A 25,437-nucleotide genomic window follows, 5' to 3' on the forward strand; every position below is an offset into this window, starting at 1 on the left:
AAATAATGTCAGCGTGGATTGGATGTGGCAGGAAGCTTTGGACGGGAGTCGGACAGCCTCTCTTCATCTCCAGTGTAAACTAAATACTGAAGCTCAGCTGCAGTTTTCCAACCAGCAGCAGCACTTCAGAGTTCTGGTTCACCTGCAAAATCTGGGTGTCTTGCTCCTATGTAGGAGGGGTGGGGGGTCTTTTATGTCTCTGCTCAAGGGCCCTTTGTTGCATAATCCGCTCATGCCTTTGGAGCACAGAGTAACCTGAGTACAAGTGTTGAGATTGAATGCTCAGCAACACATTTTGAAACTGACAGCATGTAAGTGTGCAGAAATTGTGATTTTATTTATGGACGGTAAAGGTCATATCTGTATTAACTTTGTTTCATAACAAACTTAAGTTTCGGAACTCTTTGGGTATTTAGTGGATGCTGTTTTCTAATGAGATTAGTTTAATTATTGCAGTTCTAACTAACAGAACTTGTACTCAGAATAAATGTACTTCATTCATTTTTCACATCAGGCTTAGAAGGTGAAACAGCAGTTAGACGCCTCCCTCTCTCTCCTCCATGCTGCTGATGGAGGACAGAGGTCCAGGGCTGGGCAACTATATCATGCTGAGGAATGGCCGTGTGTGTGTGTGTGTGAGAGAGCTGGAGGAGAGTGACCTTTCTCCTAGTCTATCAGGACAAACGTGACATTCCTGCAGCATGACACTGCTGATACTGAAGACCATTGAACACAAAATTGCCCAAAATACTGCAATCCTGCACGCGCTCTGCACGTTGTGGGGACACACACACACACACACTCCCTCTCTCTGTCTTTCTAGCCTTCTATAAAAGCAGCCCACTAAAGGTCATCTACTAGAAACATACAGAGAGATTAAAGCAGACATGGAAGATGGAAGAGGAAAAGATTGAGGGATGACTGACGAGATGAGCGAGGGCGACGTCCTACACCTTTCCCTGTCAGAGATTGTTTAAACTGACACATTCTGGTTACCAGGCCTCCATTTGATCTCCAGGGACTTTGGTCTCAAACCTCTCTGTAATAAGTTAAAGTACAGGGTTGGTGAGGCCTGTTTGTGGGGAGACACAGTGGAGAAAGAGACTCTAATTCACAGAACAGAAAGAATTTAAGTTTTATTAAAATCTAGAAAAATTGACACAATAAATCTGACAGTGATTTATCAGTGTTTGAAGATGCGACACACTCAGCTCCTTTAGCACAAGTAGAAATTAGGTAAGCAGAACAGAAATGTGAGAGTGAAACGTGAAGAATGTTAGATAGAATGAAAGCCATGTAGGGCAAATTCGCAGGTGACAGCTGACAGTGAGAGTGTGATTGATAAACTGGATGATGAAGCAGGTGAAGGTATGAAAGGAATCTCACCCTCACTACATGCCTTCTCACCAACATATCATTGCACATGACTGTCCTGTTCCATGTGTTCATTAACCTGCCAAATATCTGGTGGGGAAACTGAGATAATGATATTTGAAAACTCAAGCTTCAATGTGCCAGGCTGTAAATAATTTCACTGTGCTAAATGAATTAGTTCATGTCATTAGATGTATTCTCCTTAGTTTTTTGTTTTTGCGCTTTTGATTCTATGTTTTCACTACACACATCTTCAAGGTCCCTACAATGCATTAATGTGTTGACTTGAAAGTAATTTCCCCTTTTTTCAATGATTAATTACCCATATGTGTCTCTTGTACAATATGTTAAACAATTTTCTTGCAAGCACCAACTGACGTATTTTATATCTACCAAGACTGAATTTATTTTATGAAAGAAATCCTTGTTCATGTATCACACTTGCAGGGCAAACTGGAGACTTGGCAGCTGTGGGACATTAAGTGCAGTTGTGTGTGGGTGTGTTGGAATTATTAGATGAAAGAGCAGATGTAAGATTGTAAAAACAGAAGTGATAGACAGGCTTTATGGTCCAGAGTTAATCTATGATTGAGGTGACTTTTGTTGTTGTGCAGAAATCGTGGACGGAAACGCCAAGATGACCCTTGGAATGATCTGGACCATCATCCTCCGCTTCGCCATCCAGGACATCTCTGTGGAAGGTACAGCTTCCTGTGGTTTAATTTGCATAAACACATTAAAAATCAGCCGCAGCTTGGCAGAGAAGTGCCTTGCTGAAGGGCACTGTGACAGCTCGGTTCCCAGCCAGGTTTTCAGGATTCATTAGCTGACCACGACCTGCAGGAATCTTGGGTGTTTACACACGCGTGCAGATGTGCAAGCTGAGGATGCATTGTGGGAACTAGAGTGGAAGTAACAAGGCTAGAGACGCGCGCACACATAGCATGCACACACTTACACCCTAGCGCACACACACACACACACACACACACACACACACACACACACGTGATACAGCCAAGCTAAAACTGGTCTGGCCTACATGACTGCTCACTCAGCCTGACCATGATGTGAAACTACTCAGTACTAGGAACACTGTTGTTGTTATTACCTGGTTATACAATGAAAAAATGCTGCATAATTTAAACTTTTTCAGACTAATCTGCCAATTAGTTTTTCAATTAATTGATTCACCGTTTAGACTGTAAACTGTCAGAAAATCGCCGCCCCGGGTTCCCGGAGTCCAAGGTGACGACTTCAAAGTCATTGTTTTCCCTGACCAACAGTCCAAAACCCAAAGACACTGAATTTACACTGATATAAAATAGAACAGCACCAAATCATCACCCTCGTTAATTTTCTGACGATGAACCAATGAATTAATCATTAAACAGTCATAAAGCCCAAACACTGATAGGTGTCTACACTTCACCACTTCCAGTTTCTAGAACATTTATGTTGCTTGATAAATGTTGACTGGAGAATCATTACTCCTCAGTTAGAGCTGTAATGGCTCTGTGGTGGCTAATTAAAACTGTCTGTGTTGAATTGACTGTGGTGGGTGTGGGCCACTATAAGGAATATTGAGTCATATGTTTTGTTGTTCATATTAGTGACTGATATTTTTCTGATGTTCAAGCACACACAGTAAACAAAAACATCCTTGTATTTCCAGTCCACTGAGTACTGAAGCAGTTTACAGCACATTTAGCACACTCAAACAGGCACTGCAGTATTTTTCTTTCTGCTTGTCCACTGTTAATGAAATTCAAGTACTTTATTCACTGTAAAGAAAGAGTTCTTCAGTGTTCAGGCTAAAGCAGACCTCCTTTTCACTCCTGCTCCTCTCTTCTCCTCTACTTCTTCCCCCTTCCATTTTTTTCCTCATTGCAGAGACCTCTGCGAAGGAGGGTCTTCTCTTGTGGTGCCAGAGGAAGACCGCTCCCTACAAGAATGTCAATGTGCAGAACTTCCACATTAGGTAACACACACACACACACACACACACACACACACACACACACACACACACACACTTTTTAAGGCTGGACTGATCTCTATTCTTGGATGAAAGCTGTTGACAGTCAATATTTTTGTGCCAGCTTTCAACAAATTTAAAATTATAGATATTCAGAATTTAGTTCTTGATCTTGAGGTTGGAAAATCCTCTAAAAGCGTTTAGGTTCTCGTGGGACAGTTAAACTCTCCAGTGAAACCCTGATAAAAAGCCTTTAAGGTTAGCTGCAGTCTGCAAGGAACTTGCATGATATCAGCACTGGACGACACAACTGGCCAACATTCACTTTAAAAAGCATACTGATATTGTGGTCTATTAAACGCACACAAACTAAAATAGAACTCATTAACACACACAGGCACTCTCAGTTGTATATAAAATATTCCTGAAACGAACTACTGTAATTGTGTAGAAACATCGCCCCCTGTTGGAGAAACGGGAACATGTTTCACTGCTCTGTGAAGTAGTCAGAAGCCACTCATACTGTTGTTACAAAAGTATGAAATGTTTCAAATGAATATTTGAAAATGAAAAAAGAATAAAATATGTGAAGGTAAAGATTCAGAAGCTGTCAAAATGTATATTATACAGTTACGACCTGTATAGATGTACTGTATACAGCACATACAAAGTACAAGTGCCAAACAAGGTCTTGAGTCTTGATCTGAAAAGGCTCAGGACTGAGCAAAGTCTAGACAATGTCTAGAAAGTGGATTCGAGGTAGGTCAAGAATGACTTTCACACTTGCAACAGTTTCCTGTTGTGATGTTATTGTGACCTCCTGTTGTGTGTGTTTTATAATTTAGCTCGGTGGAAACATCAGTCAGAGGTTTGGGTTTGGTTGCAAAGTAGTTCATAAATTTAATTCAAAGTCACAATGAAGAGGTGTCTAAACCCAGCTGCCCTCATGTAGATCAGAACAGGCTTTGGGAATGGTAGCTGGCGGTAATGATAGTCAGTCATGTTACAGGCCCCCCCTGCCTTCCGCTCAACTCATCTGTTCTTTCTGTCCGACAGCTGGAAGGACGGTCTCGCCTTCAACGCTCTGATCCACAGACACAGACCGGATCTCATCGATTATGACAGCCTCAGAAAGGTAAACAGAATCACACACACTTACTAGACATACACTACTGCTAGACTTAAGCATAAAATTTCACATTTTCTGATCAAACCCAGTCCAAATCCTAGTCCAAAGTCTTTGTACTTTTCGACGCAAGCTAGCAGTTTAATTTCAAATGACCAGTAATTAAAAAAACATTGAACTTGCTAATGATTAAAAGATACTTAAATGTAAACTAATCCTAATTAGGAAGCTTGTTGTCTTCTGACGCTGTGATTGGTTGTTTAGGATGACCCAGTGACCAATCTGAACAACGCCTTTGAGGTGGCTGAGAAGCACCTGGACATCCCCAAGATGTTGGACGCAGAAGGTAGGCCTGAACTTTACTGTGACACAGCCGTGTTTGTAAATGATATTGTCTTCTTATTAAACTGTCCTGTGTATGTACTGTAATCTACTGTCCTATATGCAAACTGTTTTCAACAACTGGCTGTGTTTACATGCACACAACAGGGTGACTGTTGCCCGTAATGTAAGGGGGCAGTAGTCTGCGTTATTTCATAATTTTATTGTTATGTTATTACTGTATTATTCTCATTTACATTCATTAAGTACTCGTACTCCAGTCAAAAACACTGAAACAGCTGTGATTATCATGGCCAAAAGAATTCACGATAACGATATTATCGCAAGATCCATAGAAAATTAGAAAACAAGAGTTAGCTTGCTAAAAGCTAGCTAGTTACTCCGTCTTCTTTTTTAAATTTTATGGCGGGTGGCAACCAGCGTTACAATGCGTTACCGCCGCCTACTATGACAAAGCGAGAACGGAAAGAAACGGAAATGATTTAAGAGGCGCTGGATTGTGTTTTATTAACGTGATATCAATATTTCATTTTTAAATATCACGATAATCGTCAATACCGGTATATCGCGACACACCTAATTCAGCGTTCACTTTCTTTCATAGTTTGTGTTTGCAGGTCCCAGTGCTTTCTGATGTAGACAAACTAATTCAGGTGTTCTGACAAATCCATGAAATGTGCTATATAAATAAACTTAACATCTTCCTGAAAATCACCAAAAATGTGACTATTGACATTTTCAGACCAATCTAAACACCTAATTAAATCAATGTGTTGTAGTGCACATAACTTAAATTGCAAACCTACTTAACTCTTAATGGTGTTGACTGAGATGAGCCGAACACTGATGTCTGTAAAAGCCAATGAAATTGGAGCAGTTACTTTGTACATGACTGTAGCTGTACTTTGACCAGGAGCACACTCACAGTAATATCAGAGTACAGTCCTGATTGGATTTAATTATCGCCTCACTTCCATTACAGTCACAGTGTTGATGTGCATGTAAATGTGGCAACTGATCTATAAAATTTCACTGTTGTACCTGTTGTTATATGAGCTGCTACAGCAGATGAGAGGCTGTCATCTTCCAGATCAATGGAGCCTCCATCCCTTCCCTTAGTTTGATTGTTCCTCCTCCACTGTCTCCTCGAATGCTTTGGATTGTAAAGCAGATGTAACTGTCTGAATGTCTTCATCTGTATGTAGAGGGGATAGACCAATATGAGCATTGAGGGCTGATGCTGATATTTAGTACTGATGTTTAGGTATTTAGTTTACCCAAAAAAACTAAAATAATAATATACACAAATAAAATCAAATTTAATTTCAACTTTTACTGTCGAGTTTTATGTAGCTTTGATCAGGCAAGAAACTCCATCACTGTTTAAGTGTTTTTAGTAAGCTGATATATGGGTCTGACCCTTGTATGTACAGTATTGTTAATTCTATGTCTGTTTGCCTATGAATTAAGTTTTGATCATCCTGTCTAGCTGTTAACGGCTACAGCAGCTTGTTAAATGTGTGTCTGTGTTCGCCAGCCCGTTTAATATATGTGTGTGTGTGTGTGTCCCTACATGTGTGTCCTGTGTATAATCACATGTCCTCTGTCTTGCCTGTATGTGTGTGTCTTCATAACCGTGGTCTTCCCCCCCTTGTAGACATTGTGAACACTGCTCGTCCAGATGAGAAAGCCATAATGACTTATGTGTCCAGTTTCTACCATGCCTTCTCTGGAGCACAGAAGGTACCCTTTGACCCCCCCCCTCGACCTTGCCCTTTAACCCCCTGTTACTAACAAGGTGCTGCTTGCTGTCCAGTATGGCCTCACTCTTCTCGACAGCGCTGCTAAGCCCCGGGCCTCAACAAGAACACTGGATTTGTTGGGACACAAACACACAAACACAAATAGTGTGAATGTAACTGTGCTGGTGAAAGCAGTAAATATTCCGTCCACTGTGGTATTCTAGTGCATTGTTGTTGAAATGTGTAGGCCGCAGAAGACTGCAGCTGAGCTTGTTGGTAAAGCTGTTTTAGAACAATTGGGTTATTCATAAAAAATTAGAGATGTTAAAGATTATTCAGTGATTGATTAATAACTGTTAACAAGACAGTGTTTGCACACCCCCAGGACATTTGTGTTTTCAGCAGCTGGACTTTAGAAGAATTTCTATACATTTCAGGTGAATGCAGTGTTTGTAAGATGAGCAACAGTGTTCAGAGGTTGCGGGTTAGTAGTTGATACAAATGCTTGTAGACTACAGCCCTTTTTCATAGGTAGGCATGCAGATGCAAGACAACATGTATTCTTGTGACAGTGTTTTAGCTTGGATTCAGTCATATTTAACTGATAGACAGTTTTTTGTCAGCCTGGGTGCTCATGTATCAGAGACTCATAGTATTGATTTATGGCATTCCTCAAGGAAGCATTCTCGGCCCAATTTTGTTTTCATTATAAATGCTCCCACTTGTAAACATTATTAACCATCGCCATGTCAACGACCATTTTTATGCTGATGACAAACAATTGTACATCTCTGTCTCGCCAAGTGACCCCAATGCACTGCATGCTGTAATTGCCTGTCTCTGACATTAATGTATGGATGGGTAAAAACTTTTTAAAGCGAAATGAGGAAAAAACTGAGATTCTATTAATAGGACCAAAAGCAGCACGAGAGAAACTGCGCTCTATGCTTGATGGTCTTAGGATACAGGTTAAATCTAACATCACAAACCTGATTTAAATTTTATGTCTCATTTTAACAAGGTCATTAAAGCATCCTTTTTCCATTTCAGAAATATTGCCAAAGTTAGACCTTTTTTAACTCAGAAAGATGCTGAAATACTCACTCATGCTTTTGTTACTAGTCATTTAGACTACTGTAATTCCCTTTTTACTGGACTACCCAGAAAGTCTGTAAGAAAACTACAGCTAGTTCAGAATGCTGCAGCCAGAGTCTTAACTAAAACAAAGAAAATGGATCACATCACCCCTGTACTTAAGACACTGCACTGGCTACCTGTATCTTTTAGAATTGAATTTAAAGTTCTTTTACTTGTTTATAAAGCTTTAAATGAGCTGGCTTCTACATCCTGAGAGACTTCCTCTCATTGTATTTAATTTAATTTTTAACACTTTTAGTCTTAAAAAATGGTTGTTTTTTTTGTGTTGCGTAATTTTTTGGGCTACAGGTTTGTATGAAAGGTGTTATATAAATAAAACTGAGTTGAGTTAAGAAAAAGTAGTTCCAGCTAATATAATGTGCTATTATTGGTAGGATTTTGCATGATAAATTGTTACTTCTTAATATTCACAAAACAGTGCATCCAAAGTAATGAACCTCAGTATTAGAACATGGATTTCCTCCTTTTTAGATCAGTGGTTCTTAGGCTTTTTGGTTTCTGTCCCCTGAAAATTAAGCAATGTCTACTCGTGACCCCTCGCCCCTGGTTTAATGTCTATAGGTTGTTACCTGTTCAACCAAAAGTCTTAGTTTTTCACCTCCTTGTTTCATTTGAAGATTTTTAGATGCCTGAAGAGGTAAAATTATTCAGAAACTCACAAGAATTAAAGCAAAGAACAGAGAAGGGAGGGTCATAAATCGCCAACCAAAAACTCTGATTAGCTCTCTGTAAGTAGTAGGGAAGACCTAATCAATTGAATCACCTGCTGAGGTGATCACATGGAATGGAAACCTGTAGACAGTTGGGTCTCGGTAGAGTGTTAGAGAGAAACCCTTTAGTGCTGCGTACACTAAGATGCAGTGAACACAAACTCCTAACATTTAATTTACCTCATTGTTCGACCTACCTTCGCAATGCACATAGAAAACATTTTTGTGAAGATAAATCATAAAATTTCACAAAATGTAGACTATCCCTTTAGGTCAATCATAACACTTTGCTGTGTTGGAGATATTAAAGCGTTTCATGAATGTTATTAAGAATGATGAGGGTTTTGATGAATTGCAACAAAATAATTTTGGTCCTTAAATCATATTGACCCTTATAATCAAGTCAAATAATTGTTAGGACAAAGATTTTAGCTGCTGTTGAAGAGCAGTAAAATACATTTTTAAAAAAGCATGTGAAGGTTCAGCCCCTAACTGATTCTGTGAGTGTGTTCTCTAGTCTACTCCCATTTATTTTACCCTCCCATCTTTTGCTTCTCTGCTTCCCTCTCTCCTTCACCTCCTCCTCTCTTATTTTCCCTCCCCTCTTCAGCCCTCTCCTCTCCCTGTAGGCCTCTGACAGGAAGCCAGTTGATGTGTCTCTTGTTTTGCTCCTCTTCCTCTAATTAATTTTCTGGCCCATTCAGAACTTGTTTGTGTGCCTCTGCAGTCTCATGAGAGGTGTGTGTGTGTGTGTGTGTGTGTGTGTTGATGTGTGTGAGACAAATAGACAGATCTGGGCATGAGTGCAATGATGTTTGTTTGTGTGTGTAAACTTGGTCCAAGTACAGCTTGTTATCCTTCTATTCTAGTCCTTGAATTATTTACATGAAATCAGAAACTACAGAGACATTTTGTATTTGTATCAAACTCTTATATCTCACGACTTACTGCTTTTGCCAGCATTGTTCTTTATTTACTTACATCACACAAATCACACTGTTCATGAAAAGCATTTTTAGTTTATTCATCATCTGGTGCGTTGGTTTTTCATTTTGTTCACTTGGTCATTTGAGAATGATTACAATTAAATTTGCATGAGACCTGCACTGAGACCCTGAAACTGTGTGTCTAAGTCATCTTCTAACTGCAGTGTCATAGTTAACTAAACTTTGTAGCACTTTGTGCTAGATTAGTATTTTGATGTTTATACCTGTTAAAACACATGAAGAATCAGTTGAATGTGTCTTCATCTGCAGTTTGCAGGTTAATCTCACATTTGAGAAGCTGGAACCACAATATGTTTGTCATTTTTGCTTGATAGCCCATCATTTGTTAGTCAGTTATCAAAAATAGGGATTTTTTTGTGAATTGACTAATAAGTTAATCGACAAGTCTTTTTAGTACTAATTAAACCTTGTCTTTTTGGGACACTTCTTTCAATTGTTTCATAGTGTGTTCTCTGTCCTAACAAACTGCATTTCACTTCTCTCAGAGGAGACAAAGACTTGTAGTTTCAGACCTCAGTGCAGTTATTTCGTGCCTCCTGATTTGTACTGACGTCATTCTCACCTGCTAAATGAAGCAAACCAAAGGAAGGACCTGCTTCAGATTTAGAATAAACTGCTTTGAATGAATTCGCCCTGACACAGACTCAATGAGGTTTGATTTAGCAGTCAAAGTGTGTTTGTGCCCCAACCTTGAACTTGTGGCTTTAGTGTCCCTCAACTCTCTCCTCAACCCCCCCTGACATCCTGGCTAATAGGAGGAACTTGAAGCTGTGGACCTAAAGAGGGAGCCACTATCTCCCCACCCAACTCCACCTAACTCCCTTGCTCTCACATCCTGTAGGGAGCAAGGACCATGTAGCTTTGGGTAGCTTTGGCTTCACTCTGCCTCTCTCTCTCTCTCTGTTTACCTTTCTGTGTCAACCTCTCTCTATCCTGCTGGGTGATGCGTAGACATCGTGGGTACGCTGAGGCCAGATGAGAAGGCCATAATGACCTATGTATCCTGCTTCTATCACGCCTTCTCTGGCGCACAGAAGGTGAGCTCTTCACGCTCCAGACTCACATTAACACTTCACTGCAGCAAAATAAAGCCGCCAGGGTTTCCATCATATCAACTTTTAGAGGTTTATTCCAGACAGTGAAAAGACACGGATCAGTTTTCTGGGGTAAATATCAGCCAGTATCCGAAAATGGGTCAAATCACAGAAATATACTGGAGTGTTTCCGACATTTATTAGATGGAGGTTTTCAGCTGCTTTTTATTTCTCCTCATGAGGAAATGAGATTGTTTACAAGCCAGCAACCGTTAGTTTCACGATCATGGATGCTCTCTAACATAGTTTTTGAAAATCAGGTAAAAGTCAGGAAATATTTACATATTAGGACCATGATGGGAACTCTGGGGCGAAAAAAACAAACCCCAACAACAAATGCTTTCTGATGCTTTTGTTTCGGTACTTTGGACATTGACTGTGTTTCCCCAAAAGGGATTAACTTTATGGTCTTTTTTTGATTTACTTTAAATTCCCAAACTCATGTTATTACTGTGATCATCTATACTCAGTGTTAGATCATTCTACTGATGTGGGTTTGGGAAACTAGACCTGTTTGGGTTTATTACTGTGGGAAACACTGGTTGATGTCTCTTCATTTTCTCTTCAGCTATTAACCCTTCTCAACAAATGTTTGTTTTATTATATGATTTATATATGTGGAATGTATTAGTTTAGGCTTAAAAGTAAACATTTAAACTCAAAAGATGAAGCATTTTAGCAATTTATGATAGAATGAATAAAGTTTGTTGTACAGAATATATCAACTTTAATCAGTTTGTCAAAGTCTGTGAACTGTTTTTGTTATTCCAGTGGTACAGTAGTATAATGTCCTAGGCAGACCTACAGATGTGGACTACAGCGCTACATGAACCTGTAACTAGATGTATGGCCTGACTCCTTTGTTGTGACGGGAGACGCATGGAGCTTTAAAACACAGATTGATTTTGGCACATTGAACTAACCATCAACAGCTGGAGCATGTTTTTATTAGTCAAATGCATCTCTCATTTGACTTATATTGATTGAGTTTTGTCTCTTTGCACTTTCTTAATAATTTGTGCCTGAATTTAGATTTATTCCTATTCACTGCCTGTGTGTGGAGTGTGTTCGCACATATTTGGAGATCAAAAACTCTTAATTATTATAACAGTGGTAAAAAAAAACAACCCAGGTTGAGGTACTAATAAAAGCAGTAGACACTTATTTTATGTTTGTTTTAGTGACTTTAATGTGTAGCATCCTGTTTTTTAAATACGCAACTGCAGTGAATGTTCTCACTAAGCTTCGGCCACAGTGAGTGGACTTGGTGACAGTGTTTTTATCCAGTTTACTGTGGGCGCGACTCATCACTCTGTTTCCTGATAGGCTGAGACAGCCGCAAATCGTATTTGCAAAGTGCTGGCTGTCAACCAGGAGAACGAGCAGATGATGGAGGACTATGAGAAACTGGCCAGTGAGGTGAGGACAAAACATGCACAACCTTTCAGCCGGTTCACACCTGTGCTGATTAGACCTCTTCATTTTAGATCCTTGGTGTTTCATATATTAATTTATCAGACCTTACATTGCACATACACTGATCAAGTTATGTTTACTTTCAAGACTTTCTGGAAAGACCTTTTTCATTGAGAAAGTGTCAGAGCCTTGTTCTAAGTTTCCCGTGGATGACAACCTGATTATTTTTGTTTTCTCCTCGTCTTCCTCTCTGCCTCCAGCTGTTGGAGTGGATCCGTCGCACCATCCCCTGGCTGGAGAACCGAACCCAAGAGAAGACCGTAAATGATATGCAGGCGAAACAGGAGGACTTCAGAGACTACCGCTGTGTCCACAAACCACCCAAGGTTTAGAATAACTTCTGCGAAGCTTTCTACTCCCAAAAATATGCAGGGCAAGATGTGAGAATAGTTATTAAATTTTGCCTCAATGGCATTAACTAGTTCGCCTTGAGCTAGTTGAGGATCTATGTCCCAACATATTCAGTCCTTTCATATACACTCGTTTTTGTCATTTTAAGAGGTAAGAGATTTTAGTGTCCTCTGCTGAACCTGCTCACTGACACTGTGAGCCGACTTCCCTTCATGTCTTCAGGTCCAAGAGAAATGTCAGCTGGAGATCAGCTTCAACACTCTGCAGACTAAACTGAGACTCAACAACAGACCTGCCTTCATGCCGTCAGAGGGACGCATGGTCTCTGTAAGTATGCAGACATAATTCATATAACTCATTTGTATTAGAATGAAAAACATCAATATCTGTATGTTTTCAGCGAAGAATTCCATATCTGAAGACACTTGAATGGTATGCTTATTTGTTACAGACTGCATGTTATTTGTTACAAATTCATATTCCAAATAAATGGATATGCTAATACACTGATAGGATGAGTCTACGCTTGATAAAAATTCACAAATACACTTAAACCTGCATTAAAAAGCCAAAAGTTTTGTATCAGCCACAATCGCAAAATGGACACATTGTCCCCACTAGCCAAGGCCTCGCAGTTTTCAGTCGTTTGTTTGTGATTTCTGCCGGGTCGGCTTCTCTCCAACTACACAGGCAAAGAAACGGGGGCCATAATGTACTCTGCAGCAAAGGATTCATATCAGTAATTCCTGCTGTTTGGTTGCAGGATATCAATGGAGCGTGGCACACTCTGGAAGGAGCAGAAAAAGGCTACGAGGAGTGGATCCTCAGCGAGATCAGACGTCTGGAGAGACTGGAACACCTGGCGGAGAAGTTCCACCAGAAGGCTGCCATCCATGAATCCTGGACTGATGGTGTGTAAATCTCTCTCGCTCTCGCTCTCTCTCTCTCTCTCTCACTCACTCTCACTCTCTCACACACTCTCTCTCACTCACTCATTCTCTCTCGCTCTCTCTCTCTCTCTCACTCACTCGCTCTCACTCTCTCTCGCTCTCTCTCTCTCTCTCTCTCTCTCTCTCTCTCTCACTCACTCTCACTCTCTCACACACTCTCTCTCACTCACTCATTCTCTCTCGCTCTCTCTCTCTCTCACACTCACTCGCTCTCTCTCACACACCCACACTCACTCTCACTCACTCTCTCACACACTCTCTCTTGCTCTCTCTCTCTCTCTCGCTCTCTCTCTCTCTCTCACACTCACTCTCTCTCTCACACACCCACACTCACTCTCACACACTCTCTCTTGCTCTCTCTCTCACTCTCACTCTCTCTCGCTCTCTCACACACTCTCTCTTTCTCACTCTCACTCTCACTCTCTCACACACCCACACTCACTCTCACTCACTCTCTCACACACTCTCTCTTGCTCTCTCTCTCTCTCTCTCTCTCTCTCTCTCTCTCTCTCTCTCTCACACTCACTCGCTCTCTCTCACACACCCACACTCTCTCTCACTCACTCTCTCTCACACTCTCTCTTGCTCTCTCTCTCTCACTCTCTCTCACACTCACTCACTGGATGAACAACTTATTGAATCGTCTCTGGTATCAAGTTGAATCCTTTTTGCAAAAATCAAGCCTCAATTTCAAGAAGAAAAATCCCTCTTAAACCTTTTGCCTCCTCTTCATCCAGCTGCACTTGTCGAAGTGGAGTTAATAAATCAAATAGAAAATTACAGAATATAGCTTTGATCTTTATTTAGCCAGTCAGTCTTCCTCATGAAGAGAGCAGGATATTTTAAACATTGCCCAAAATGCTCATACACTCGAAGCACAAATTTGTATTTGTCTGTATTTAGCTTCTCTACAGCATTTTAAGAGACTTGCAATCGCAGTGAGTCAGCAAGGTTAAATCTGGTGAGAGAGAGTACGTGAATAAATGGATTTTATGTGTATGCAGGTAAGGAGGCCATGTTGACACAGAAAGACTATGAGACTTCCACCCTGTCAGAAGTCAAGGCGTTGCTACGGAAACACGAGGCCTTTGAGAGCGACCTGGCAGCCCATCAGGACAGAGTGGAGCAGATCGCCGCCATTGCACAGGAACTCAAGTAAAAAAGAAAAAAAGCACGAGTTCATAAGAAGTACTCTACAGAGATAAACCATGTGCCTTTTTATTACTGAATAATTTCTCTGTGTGTAAGTTGAGCTTCAGCTATAAACTCTGCTCTCTTCTCTTCTGTGTGTTTTCCAGCGAGCTGGACTACTACGACTCCGCCAGCGTCAATGCTCGCTGTCAGAAGATCTGTGATCAGTGGGACGTCCTGGGAACCCTCACCCAGAACCGCAAAGGGTCACTGGAGGTACGACGCATATCAGTCCGTTATGTGTGTGTGTGATACTGGAATCTCTGATCAGATTTTGATGAAATAATGATCATTGGAAACTGATGCATTTCTCACTGATGCAGTCAAGAAGTTTCACATTGTACTGATTGTCCCAAAAGTTTAAAACAAGATGGCATATTTGAAGTGCATGTTTCTCACTGATGTTGCTTCCTAAACCCTAACAGGTCTTGCAACATACCACTAACCTTCGTATCTTTAATTGAAGATTGAATGTACAGGTGCCAAAGTAACTTATTAGTGTTATATCTTTACCAAAAGCCTAGTGCAATAGAGCTTTATGATATATATCATCATTTTACCAAGTTTAAACCAAAAATCTTTTACAGAAGCTTGTATTTTTTGTGTTCAATATAAAAAAGGAATCGGTAGAAAAATGTCTTCATGTTTCTCAAAGTAAAGTATTTACTCTGTCCTAGAACAGCTGTGAGTATCAAGTATTAACATCCACACATTTAAATCCTTGTCATTAATTCAATGAAGTTTATTTTAATAAACCCCTCTTCTCTCTGTTTTCTTTCCAACAGAGGACAGAGAAGCAGCTGGAGTCGATAGATGAGCTTTACCTGGAGTACGCCAAGAGAGCGGCGCCCTTCAACAACTGGATGGAGGGAGCTATGGAGGACCTGCAGGACATGTTTATCGTCCACAATATTGAGGAGATCCAGGTAACTGGAAACTGGACAGTATGCGAGTGTGGTCCAGATGCAACACATGAAACTAATCATAAAAATAAATCCAGGCTAAAATATTGCTGAGGTCCAGAAATATGTCAAAGAAATGGAAGTATGCAGTGCTGGCAGCTCTGTGTAGATCTAATTTATTTCTACAAACCTTTTCCCTTCTTCAGGGTCTGATCACAGCCCACGAGCAGTTCAAGTCCACCCTGGCGGAGGCCAACAAGGAGCGGGAGGCCATCCAGGCCATCCAGTCTGAGGTGCAGAAGATCGCCCAGAGCAACGGCATCAAGCTGAGTGGAGCAAACCCCTACACCACCATCACACCTGAGAGCATCGACAGCAAATGGGAAAAGGTAGGCTGCAGCCTGTGCTGTTTAATGATCAGAACATCTAACTTGTTGTTCTAGCTTATTATCTCCTTGAGTTTGTGTGTGCATAATGCATTAGAAATCATATTTATTGTGCATTTCTCTCTGGTGCTTTGTGTGTAGGTGCAGCTACAGGTGCTTACTGTTACAGTTGTGTGTTTTTTAATCTCTTGTTTTGTGTGTGTGTGTGTGTGTGTTTTTGCAGGCGATGAACATGGTGCCGCTGCGTGACAACGCCCTGCAGGATGAGCTTAACAAACAGAACTCCAACGACACTCTGAGAGCCAAGTTTGCCACTCAGGCCAACACGGTCGGCGCCTATATACAGGCCAAAATGGAGGTAATGGATTAGTCCACGCAGTCAGTCATCACAATTGTGTTGAAGTGGTTCATCTTTGCACAGCTGTGTGTAGTTTGTCACAGTTTTCAGGCCAAAATTGTAAACCAGTGAGCTCATAGAGCACAGAGTCGACAGGGTTTAGGAGCTTTGGTGATGGGAGTGTTCGTGCTTACAGTCTGGAAGGGAAGTGTGCTTCAGAGTTTTCAGATAGGTGAACTAATTTGTACAAGTTTCTCATTTTGTTTGTTCATATTCTTTATTTACTTGCTATGTTTATTCTTGTTCACTAGTTTTTGACTTTGTGATGCTGCACACACACTGCTTCACTCTCAACTGTTCATGACAATACAGGTAGACCAAGAGGACTGAGCAGACATACTTTGTGTACCTACAGTACAGGAGCCTCAAATGAAAACTCGTAACTCGGGATTCACACCACAGGCGGACAAACAGCCTTGGAGCACACATTTTCCAGCATCCTCTGCTGCACATGAATAGTTTTGCTAACACTAGAAAGGGTTAAATACTTTTTATAAATGTGTCCTCCAGTGATGGATGGAGTCTGTTGCGTGAAGCCCTGCTTCAGAGTGTCTTCTAAACATTTTACACTGTGCTGCATGTGATGGTGGATGTCATTTCTGAAATATATAAACTGTACATTTGTAGGTTTAACGGGATCGTAAATGCTGCGTGTTTGTGTTGGCAGGAAATTGGCAGGATATCCATCGAAATGAACGGCACTCTGGAGGACCAGCTGACCAACCTGAAGGAGTACCAGAAGAGCATCATGTCTTACATGCCTGAAATCAACACGCTGGAGGGATACCACCAGCTCATCCAGGAGGCCCTCATCTTTGACAACCAATACACTTCCTACACGATGGAGGTAATGCACGCACGCACACACACACATCTGGTGTTTTTTTAAAGTTACTGGTAAAGCCCATAAAAGCAGTTTGTCTGTTTCACTGCCCAGAATCAAAGTTTGCAAATCCAGTAAAGTTCATAAAGAGAGTAGAACACTTCTGCACACTACAGCTACGATTTTAGTTTTTTTTGGTTCTAGGGGACTACTGCTATGTAGGACAGAGGCTGGCAATAAAAATAAAAGTTGTTTTTTCTCCTATAAGCTCTGTTAAGAAAATTACCTCACAAGATTGTTTTGTCAACCTGCACATGGAGTTAATCCTTTGTTGCTGTCAGAATGTTTTGTCTTCTCTGGAAGACGCTGTGTAACACGTTTGCTTTTTTTTTCCTCATCCATTCCCTGTCTCCCTTGCTACCTCTTTTTTGTGTCCTCCCTTTCCCCCTCCCTCCCTGCAGCACCTCCGTGTGGGTTGGGAGCAACTGCTGACCACCATCGCCCGAACCATTAATGAAGTCGAGAACCAGATCCTGACGCGTGACGCCAAGGGCATCAGCCAGGAACAGCTCTATGAGTACCGCGCCTCCTTCAACCACTTTGACAAGGTCAGGGGCCCGAGCTCTGGGGTCACGGCTTATTTATTACACTTGTTTTGTACTTTTTATATTTTCAGTGTTGAAGTTGCTGTCAGGAGTATCAGTACTTGGGTTGGGAGCTAAGTATAATTGTCTTTTTCTTTGCTGCTATTGTTTTAACTTGGTTACACCTGATGATGCTTTATATGTTGATTATAAAAATTCACCTCAATAAAACAAACATACCAACACATACAAGGAGGGTTGCAGTGAATCCCTTACTTAAAAAAAATATATTATGATCATACTATTATATTATTAAAGTATTAAATTACAGTCAGAAGCAGAAAAACAGATTTTTTGGCTTTTGTTTTTTTACCGTTATATTACAGCATAAACCATGCATACTTGCCCATACAGAGCAGTAAAAATATCCTGTAGTTTTAAATAGGAACTGTAAATGATTTGTCGCTGCATTTGCCACATTGACGCATGCATGCCTCTTCATACCAGTAAATACACAGATACATGCCAACATATGCCAATAAAACATACCAATGATGGTGCACCACACCACGCATCAGAAGGAAAAGACCACCTTCAGCTCTCAACACAAATACTGTTATTCATATCATATATGGTCATTGGTAGTTGTGTAATATTACTGTAGTAGATTTTAGTAGTTTGACCTGGAGCTACCATTCATTCATGACTGAATGAATGTTTAGACTTTACAAGGGGGTGAGAGAGGAGCCAAGCGTGTGAGTATTCATTCTGATGTTTTTCACGGGCAAGCACATGTTGGGAACACATACTCTGCCTGTTCATTATTTCCAGACAAGACGTTGTGTTCAGGTGTTAGCAGAGTATATCAGTGTATACAGGCTTTTATTTTGGCTGAAAGGGCAAAGAGTGAGTGATAGTATAATAAAAATAATAATAATAATAATGATTACTGGACATTTTTTGTAGCTTGTGCACATTTTGTTTCGGTGAGAAATTTCCCCTGGTCATGCAGAGTTCCACTTATTAATTTTATCTTCATGTTAATGGCAGTCAGAAAATTGTATTTGTAGTTGCATGAAGTTACTCTGTCTACAGAGCTGGTGCTTAGTTGGGTGTAAAAAGCACAATGTCACCATGTTTTGTGGTCGTTGTCAAACCTGCTAATTTATTGTTCTTGAACCTCATGATGTTGAGAAGGACCCCACCATCATTCACCATCTCACACCTGTGTGTGTGTGTGTGTCACTTTGTGTGTCACTGATTCATGCTACTGTCTGACATGGTGGTTCATAAACACTCCAGGACTCTGCCACACATTCCTGTGGTCACTCACCGTCCAACTGTGTGTGCATACACAAAAGGCTTTTTATCGCAGTATCAGTGTGTCTGGGCACGCAACACTGGAACCTTAGAATATCTCAGAATCACAGTCTCCACACATTTTCAAAACAACACAGGACGTTGTTACTATATTAACCTCTTTAAATGGTTGACATGCTGACGTCTCTATTACGTGTTCTGAGATAGTTGGTACTTGAAAATGTTCAGTTCTTATTATGTGGAGCCAATGTTGCCCAGTAACATATTTAATAATACAGTAGGATAATATAATCAGAAAGCCTTTTAGTGTTTGCAGAATGAATTTTTAATGTAGCTCTTCATGTTTCTGTGAATACTCTTTTAATGCATTTTCATAAATAACTTGAGATATGTTGTCTCACACAGTCACATGCATGTGTTGAGAAAGTGACAGATTGTTTGAGTGTGTGGGGTCTTCACGGGTCCATCGTGGCTGCCTGCGGAGTTGTGTGTGTTGACATTGTCTAAACATCCATGAATGTCTGTCTGTCCCTCCGTCCTCCGTGCCCCCATCTTCTCCTTGCATGTTGTGGATCACATGGTCACCATCCACCACCATCCCTGTGTTGCCATTGGTTAATTCTCATGACGTGGCGCTCTGTCATTGGGTGTTTGGCCGATCTCAGGACCACAGCGGGGCCCTGATGGCCGAGGAGTTCAAGGCCTGTTTGATCAGTCTGGGCTATGATGTGGAGAACGACAAGCAGGTAGGACCTCCAGGACAGGACGGAGGGAAAGAGTTGGTGTCGGGCCTCCGAGCAGGAGAGCAGAGCGGAGATCACTGCCAGTCGCATTATTGATTATTTTCATTATTGATTTTAAACTATCAGTGTTTTCATTGATTGTTTAAAATCTTAAATGAATGCTGTATAAAATGTCTGCACTGCCACAATGGCTTTTTACACCACCACTGTGGGCTGCCAAAGTCCGGCATTTTCAACAAAAAGTAGCTTTAAATGATGAATCAGTTATTGAAATTACTGATTTATTTTTTTTGTCAATTTAATAATTTACAAATCATTTAAGCACTAATCTGGATTATAAAGATTTTATAGTCTGTTTTTATATGTTCATGAATGTGTGTTGAGAAAGGAGTAAATGGTATTTGTCTGTTAAGTCAATTCACTCATCTGCAAGAGTACAGTGAATAAGAACTTAAAAATATCACCTGCAAAACTGCAGTTGGAATGGCACTTATGAAGGTTTTTTTATCTAGTACAATAACTTTTCTTCATGTAGGCTGTATTTGGCTTCATCTTTACCAGTTAGTTCTGTCACATTTTCTAATGATTTGTAAAACGCTTGTCTCTAAATTCACCTTGAACACGGCTTTGAAATGGGGCCAAAGTAATGACGTAAGACCGTGAAGACTGGTTTAAAGCAGATCATCATCTCTTCTTTTGAGATTTCAGAACACACCAAAGACAAAACAGATGGATTATAGATTAAATTGTTACTAATTTTGAGATTAAAAAACAATTATCAGACAAATACTTTTCACTTCTTAAAAGAAGTGTCCACTTTGCCGAAACACAAATGCAAGGATATTATGTCTGAATGCCTTCCTGCATGCGCAGCTGCTCTCTCAACATGACATCACCATTTTCCTGCTGTATTTACATTACGGATTGCTTCATTCATCATCTTTTCTATGATATTTTGACATTGTGAAGCCATTTGTTATAAAAACTGGTCAGTGATCAGTCAGCGCTCCTGCTCGGAGGCTCTTGATAATCTCCGGGGTCAGACGGGGTTCAGTCCGTCAGCATGGAGGGCAGAGAGATGTTGCGTCCCTGTTTGTCCACCGGGGGTCTCTGTTGCTTTGTGCTGCTTCAGCTTGATCAGGCTCCCTCTCACTCTCTGAACAGACCCCGCCCCTCGTCTGTCTGTCAGGTTTTACTTTGCTCCGAGACTTTTGCTGTTAACTGTTTGTGCTTTTTATCTTGTTTTCACCTCCCGAACATTACTCACTTTCTCTACAACATTTTGATATCTGTATTTCTCTTCATCACTCCTGCTCCTTTTCCATCTCTATCTTTTCATCCTCTCATTCCTCCTCCATCTCTCTGTCACTTGCATCTCTCTGACTCTCCACCCTTGTCAACTCACTCCCTCCCTCCTTACCCCCCCTGCACCCCCTTTGCTGTGCTGTGGCGGGCCCACAGAAGCGCTCAGGACAGATGGTCTCAGATGATTTCCGGGCCCTACTCATTTCTACAGGAAACAGCCTGGTACTGCTGCTGGCATGATGCTCCCCCAGGGTGTCTGCAGGTCCAAGAATATCCTAATTTAATTTAGTTTGCCAAATGTAATGCCTTAAATGATTTGCATAAGGCGGGTTTCGACACCATGTTTTGAATGCAGTTATAGATGTTCATTGTTTTTGTCTCCCATCATGCTAATTTTCCAGTGAGACATTGTAACTGAGCGCGATACTTTTTTGAGTAACCAAAATGTTACTTGGTCCTGTTTTATGTATTATTCAATCGCATATCCTTCAAATCATAATTTTTGTAATTTTAGACTGTATTTATAGCTTTTTAGGTACAGGTTGAAATTAGACAAATTTCAAACCATACCCAGTCCTACTAATGTTATTTTTTTTAATCATCACTTTGATATATATTGAGTTTGAAGTATATTTTGCCGTTAGGAAGTGTAATCTCTTAAATCTGACTTGACACCTGCAGGCACCCTCCTCTCTCTCCCTGATCCTTTTGCTGCTTGTCTTATTTTGTCACATCTGTGTCGCTTCTGTATTTGCTGCCCTAGTGGGTGATAGGCTACTGACTGAAGGAAAATGTCCTTTTTCATATAGACCATCCAAACGTATTGTCGTCTGTGCCCTCATCTGTCTGTTTCCCATTGATATTAACCCGTGATCATGTTATGAATGTATATGCATGTCTCAAAGTGTGAAATATAAAACATTGGGACCGCGATCACAACTTTCCCCTCTGTTCACCGGATCAGTCTATTTCACGGTGGTCCTGATGTTTTACATACTGTATGTCCACGCTTTGTCTGTCTGCGTCTGCATGTGTGTCGGAGTACAAAGTGCTGTATCTCCTGGGTTAACCTGCTGTGTCTCGGTTGCCAGGGCGACAGCGAGTTTACTCGCATCATGGGCATAGTGGACCCCAACGGCAGCGGTGCTGTCACCTTCCAGGCCTTTATTGACTTCATGTCCAGGGAAACAACCGACACAGACACAGCAGACCAGGTCATCGCCTCCTTTAAGATCCTGGCCGCTGATAAGGTGAGTGTGTCTGTGCACGCATACAGTCATGTGTGTGTTTTGTCATGCAGAATTATGTCGTTTTTAGTTTAAGCCACAAAAACGATTTTCACAATTTTTATTGTACAAGTGAAAGAATTCTGTATGGTGTTCTGTAATTAGATTAATATTTAAAATAAAATGTATTTTTGGATTTTATTTTTCAACCTGCAGTAAATTTCAGTAGTTAAACATAATTGAACAACACATACAATTAACTTTAATTCTCAAATTAATAATTTGAGGAAAATGTTGGGCCCCTTTTGTGAAATTGCAATGCCATCAAGAAAACAATATCACAGAACCAGAAAAGTTCCAAAACAGAAGTTTTTTTTATCATAAAAGTAGTGAAATATTTGATTTTTTTATATATATATATATATATATATATATATATATATATATATATATATATGACTTGGCGAGGAAATGTGTAGAGGGAGTAGAGCTGCACCTGTGGGAGTATTTGTGTCACAGAGTTTGTGCACTAAGTCTGTGTCTCATTTTTTGGTTATTTTTTGTAAAAAAAAATCATCAGAGATTAGCAAAGTTATTTTTAACATTTGTAAGATTTCTGACTCAAGACTATTTTTTTTTTATTCCTTATTTTTCTCCTTCCTTCCTCATGTTGCCGCCATGATTTTTTTATATAGATTCTTTGGAGCTGAGATTTCATTAGTCATGCACAGCACCTTATTTTATACACACTACAGTATTTAATGTATTTAATGCATATCAGTAAATTGGTCCTGTAAAAATTATTCTCAGCACGTGTATTTTTGTACATTTTGGACATCACTCACTTTTAGACCCTCTCTGTTTACATCAGAACTTCATCACGGCCGAGGAGCTGAGAAGGGAGCTCCCCCCTGACCAGGCGGAGTACTGCATCGCCCGCATGGCGCCCTACACAGGGCCTGACGGCGTCCCCGGAGCCCTTGACTACATGTCCTTCTCCACCGCCCTGTACGGAGAGAGCGACCTGTAGAGGAGGCAAGAGGAAGAGGAGGGCTGGATAGACAAAGGAGGGAGAGGAGGAAGGGGGGGGGAGGGAGGTAGAGAGTTTTTCTGTGTGCAGAGGAGATGCCAGGAAATCAAGCATTTGGAAGAATTTGAGTGGTGGTTATGAGGTGCCCCTGAGCGTGCCAGGTTAGAAATCATCAGACCTTTTTAAGACTCGGAGCTTGTTGATTTAACTGTAGTTAGGTTTGGCCTCTGCCGAATGTTTTCCAGCTCCGTTATGTCATAAACAGATCGAGAGTAATCAAGGTCAATTTGTCTCGAAGGTTTATATGAACAGGCATATCCAGGGGCAGCTGTGGGACAGGGGGACGGTTGCTCTGTAGTGTGGGTCCTTAGCTTCACCCTCTCTGCCTTTGTGGGGTCAAACAGGGGAGGGACAGGGGTTAGGACTGGGGGGGACACAAGCTAATCTGATTATGCTAATTTTTGTTTATTTTATTATAATTTTTTTCTTCTTGCCAGGGGGGTTCAGGGCACAAGGTGGGGGGCAGGACGGTGTGGGGTTTGATGTGACGACTGGCGAGGTTTGTGTATTAGATCCTAGAGAGATATTTACTGCGGGGTCAGGAGGGTGGGAGGGGGGTGCTGACCAACCAGAGATAAAATTACATATTTACCCATAATTCCCATGTTGATGGATAAGGTGGCCTGTCTAACCTCAGCTCTTTTCCTCCTCGTGTCTTTGTTTATTTCTTTATTTGTTTATTTTCTGGAGCAGGTGGGGTGGGGACGGTGGTCAGTGCAGGTGGGAGGGCGGGGCTCAGCGCTGTACATACTTATTTTTTCAGTGCAAAGAATGACACACACAGTCCCAGTTGTTGAGAATAATCAATAGCAGGTTTTCCAGTAGGGCAAAGTAGAGTGACATTTATTAAAAAAATAAAATAAAATGACAAAACACAGAAATGTATAAGCCAATGACAGTGACACAGAGAGAGCAGTTTCACCAGTGGATAGGTTTGAGCTTCCAGACGTCTTTTCAGGGGGTTTTTCTTTTAGCAGTGGAAAATACTAATGGAAAAAGTTGGTCGCCATGAAGTTGAGGCTCGTGTACCTAAAGGCCTTCTCCTGTATAAATCCCATGACAGGCAAACACCATAGTTATCCACAAATATTTGCTTCTGTGAAACTATTCTCCTCCTGGGTTGGGCATCAGGTGCTTATTTAAATACAAAAACTATACATTTGTATGATAGGTTAGACTGCAGTAGTCAAAGTTAGTCCAGTTTTATATACCAGAATCGCGCGCGCACACACACACATACAGAAATATATACACGTCATGTCATGGATGCATTTGATTGGCTGAATGAAGGTTCTCGCACTTCCTGCATTTTTAGCGTTACCGTGGTAACACGCTGTGGAGAGATCCCCATGTGACTTTTGGAAAAATGGTTTGAGTAATAAAATAAAATAAACGTGCCTATTGGTGGCTACAGCCCTGTCCCCCTCTCTCTCTCTCTCTTACTTTCTCCCTACCTCACGCTCCCACTTCCTCCCCCTTCTCTCCCCCATCCCTCCATCCCCTCATTTGTCTCCGAAGAAAAGGGAAAGAAAATGTACTGCAAGGAAGGAGGGAGGGGAAATTGGGGAGGGAGGGATTTTGTGTAAACATTCCATTATGTGCAAATAAAAAAATATTAAAAAAGGAGATTGTTATGTTAAAAAAAAAAACAACAACAAAAAGCTATGCAATCATAATGTGTTCAATATTTGAGTTCTGGGGAAAGTTATGGGCATCAATCAGGCCCTTTCTGAGAAAGTTTCCTGTCTAAATTAAACCGAGGATAACATTTCTCCAGTGTGTGTTGGCTGTTAGAGGGAGAGGAGGGGGAGACAGGGAGGGACAGACAGGGAAGGAACTGAGCAGAAAAGACTAGGACCAAAAGCTTGTGTTTCTTTTTTTTTTCTTTCTCTTTTGTTCCCTGCAAGATTGGAGAGAAATTAACTCTGGAATTGTGATTTTCCTTTTTTTGTACTCTTTAATATCAAACCTTATCTGCTGTACTGGAAACTGCAACGCCTTCTGTCTCTAATGATAAGTGAGTTTCACAAAGCACACATAAAAGTTTCCTTACAAAATACCTCTGCTTGTTTTGATGTCTTTTTTTCTTCTGTGTGTGTTGAGATCTGAGATCTGCTGTCAATGAGAGGTCTACATGATTGAGACACACAGGCAAAACAAAA

The 25,437-nt window shown here is 40.9% G+C and overlaps 1 protein-coding gene across 12 annotated transcripts in view; it reads left to right on the forward strand.

Annotated features, from left to right (window-relative positions):
* actn4 (actinin, alpha 4) overlaps positions 1 to 25,334 on the forward strand; it is a 63,229-nt gene extending 37,895 nt beyond the window's left edge. For 2 of the 12 annotated variants that reach the window (XM_044203416.1, XM_044203417.1), the window contains 20 exons: positions 1,989 to 2,075; positions 3,268 to 3,355; positions 4,409 to 4,487; positions 4,743 to 4,824; positions 10,389 to 10,474; positions 11,858 to 11,950; positions 12,208 to 12,333; positions 12,581 to 12,685; positions 13,122 to 13,269; positions 14,313 to 14,463; positions 14,607 to 14,715; positions 15,285 to 15,425; positions 15,608 to 15,790; positions 16,011 to 16,145; positions 16,852 to 17,031; positions 17,469 to 17,615; positions 19,577 to 19,657; positions 21,116 to 21,181; positions 22,051 to 22,209; positions 23,057 to 25,334. In XM_044203416.1, coding sequence (XP_044059351.1) covers positions 1,989 to 2,075; positions 3,268 to 3,355; positions 4,409 to 4,487; positions 4,743 to 4,824; positions 10,389 to 10,474; positions 11,858 to 11,950; positions 12,208 to 12,333; positions 12,581 to 12,685; positions 13,122 to 13,269; positions 14,313 to 14,463; positions 14,607 to 14,715; positions 15,285 to 15,425; positions 15,608 to 15,790; positions 16,011 to 16,145; positions 16,852 to 17,031; positions 17,469 to 17,615; positions 19,577 to 19,657; positions 21,116 to 21,181; positions 22,051 to 22,209; positions 23,057 to 23,215 — 2,405 coding nt within the window. In that variant the 3' untranslated portion in view covers positions 23,216 to 25,334. Of the gene's footprint in view, positions 1 to 1,988; positions 2,076 to 3,267; positions 3,356 to 4,408; positions 4,488 to 4,742; positions 4,825 to 6,477; positions 6,564 to 10,388; positions 10,475 to 11,857; positions 11,951 to 12,207; positions 12,334 to 12,580; positions 12,686 to 13,121; positions 13,270 to 14,312; positions 14,464 to 14,606; positions 14,716 to 15,284; positions 15,426 to 15,607; positions 15,791 to 16,010; positions 16,146 to 16,851; positions 17,032 to 17,468; positions 17,616 to 18,313; positions 18,347 to 19,576; positions 19,658 to 21,115; positions 21,182 to 22,050; positions 22,210 to 23,056 lie in introns of all 12 variants that reach the window. The other 10 variants (XM_044203422.1, XM_044203425.1, XM_044203421.1 and 7 more) reach the window with 8 other exon arrangements.
* Positions 25,335 to 25,437: the final 103 nt, after the last annotated feature.

The sequence above is a fragment of the Siniperca chuatsi genome, linkage group LG7 (assembly GCF_020085105.1).
Source record: "Siniperca chuatsi isolate FFG_IHB_CAS linkage group LG7, ASM2008510v1, whole genome shotgun sequence".
Classification (NCBI taxonomy): Eukaryota; Metazoa; Chordata; class Actinopteri; order Centrarchiformes; family Sinipercidae; genus Siniperca; species Siniperca chuatsi.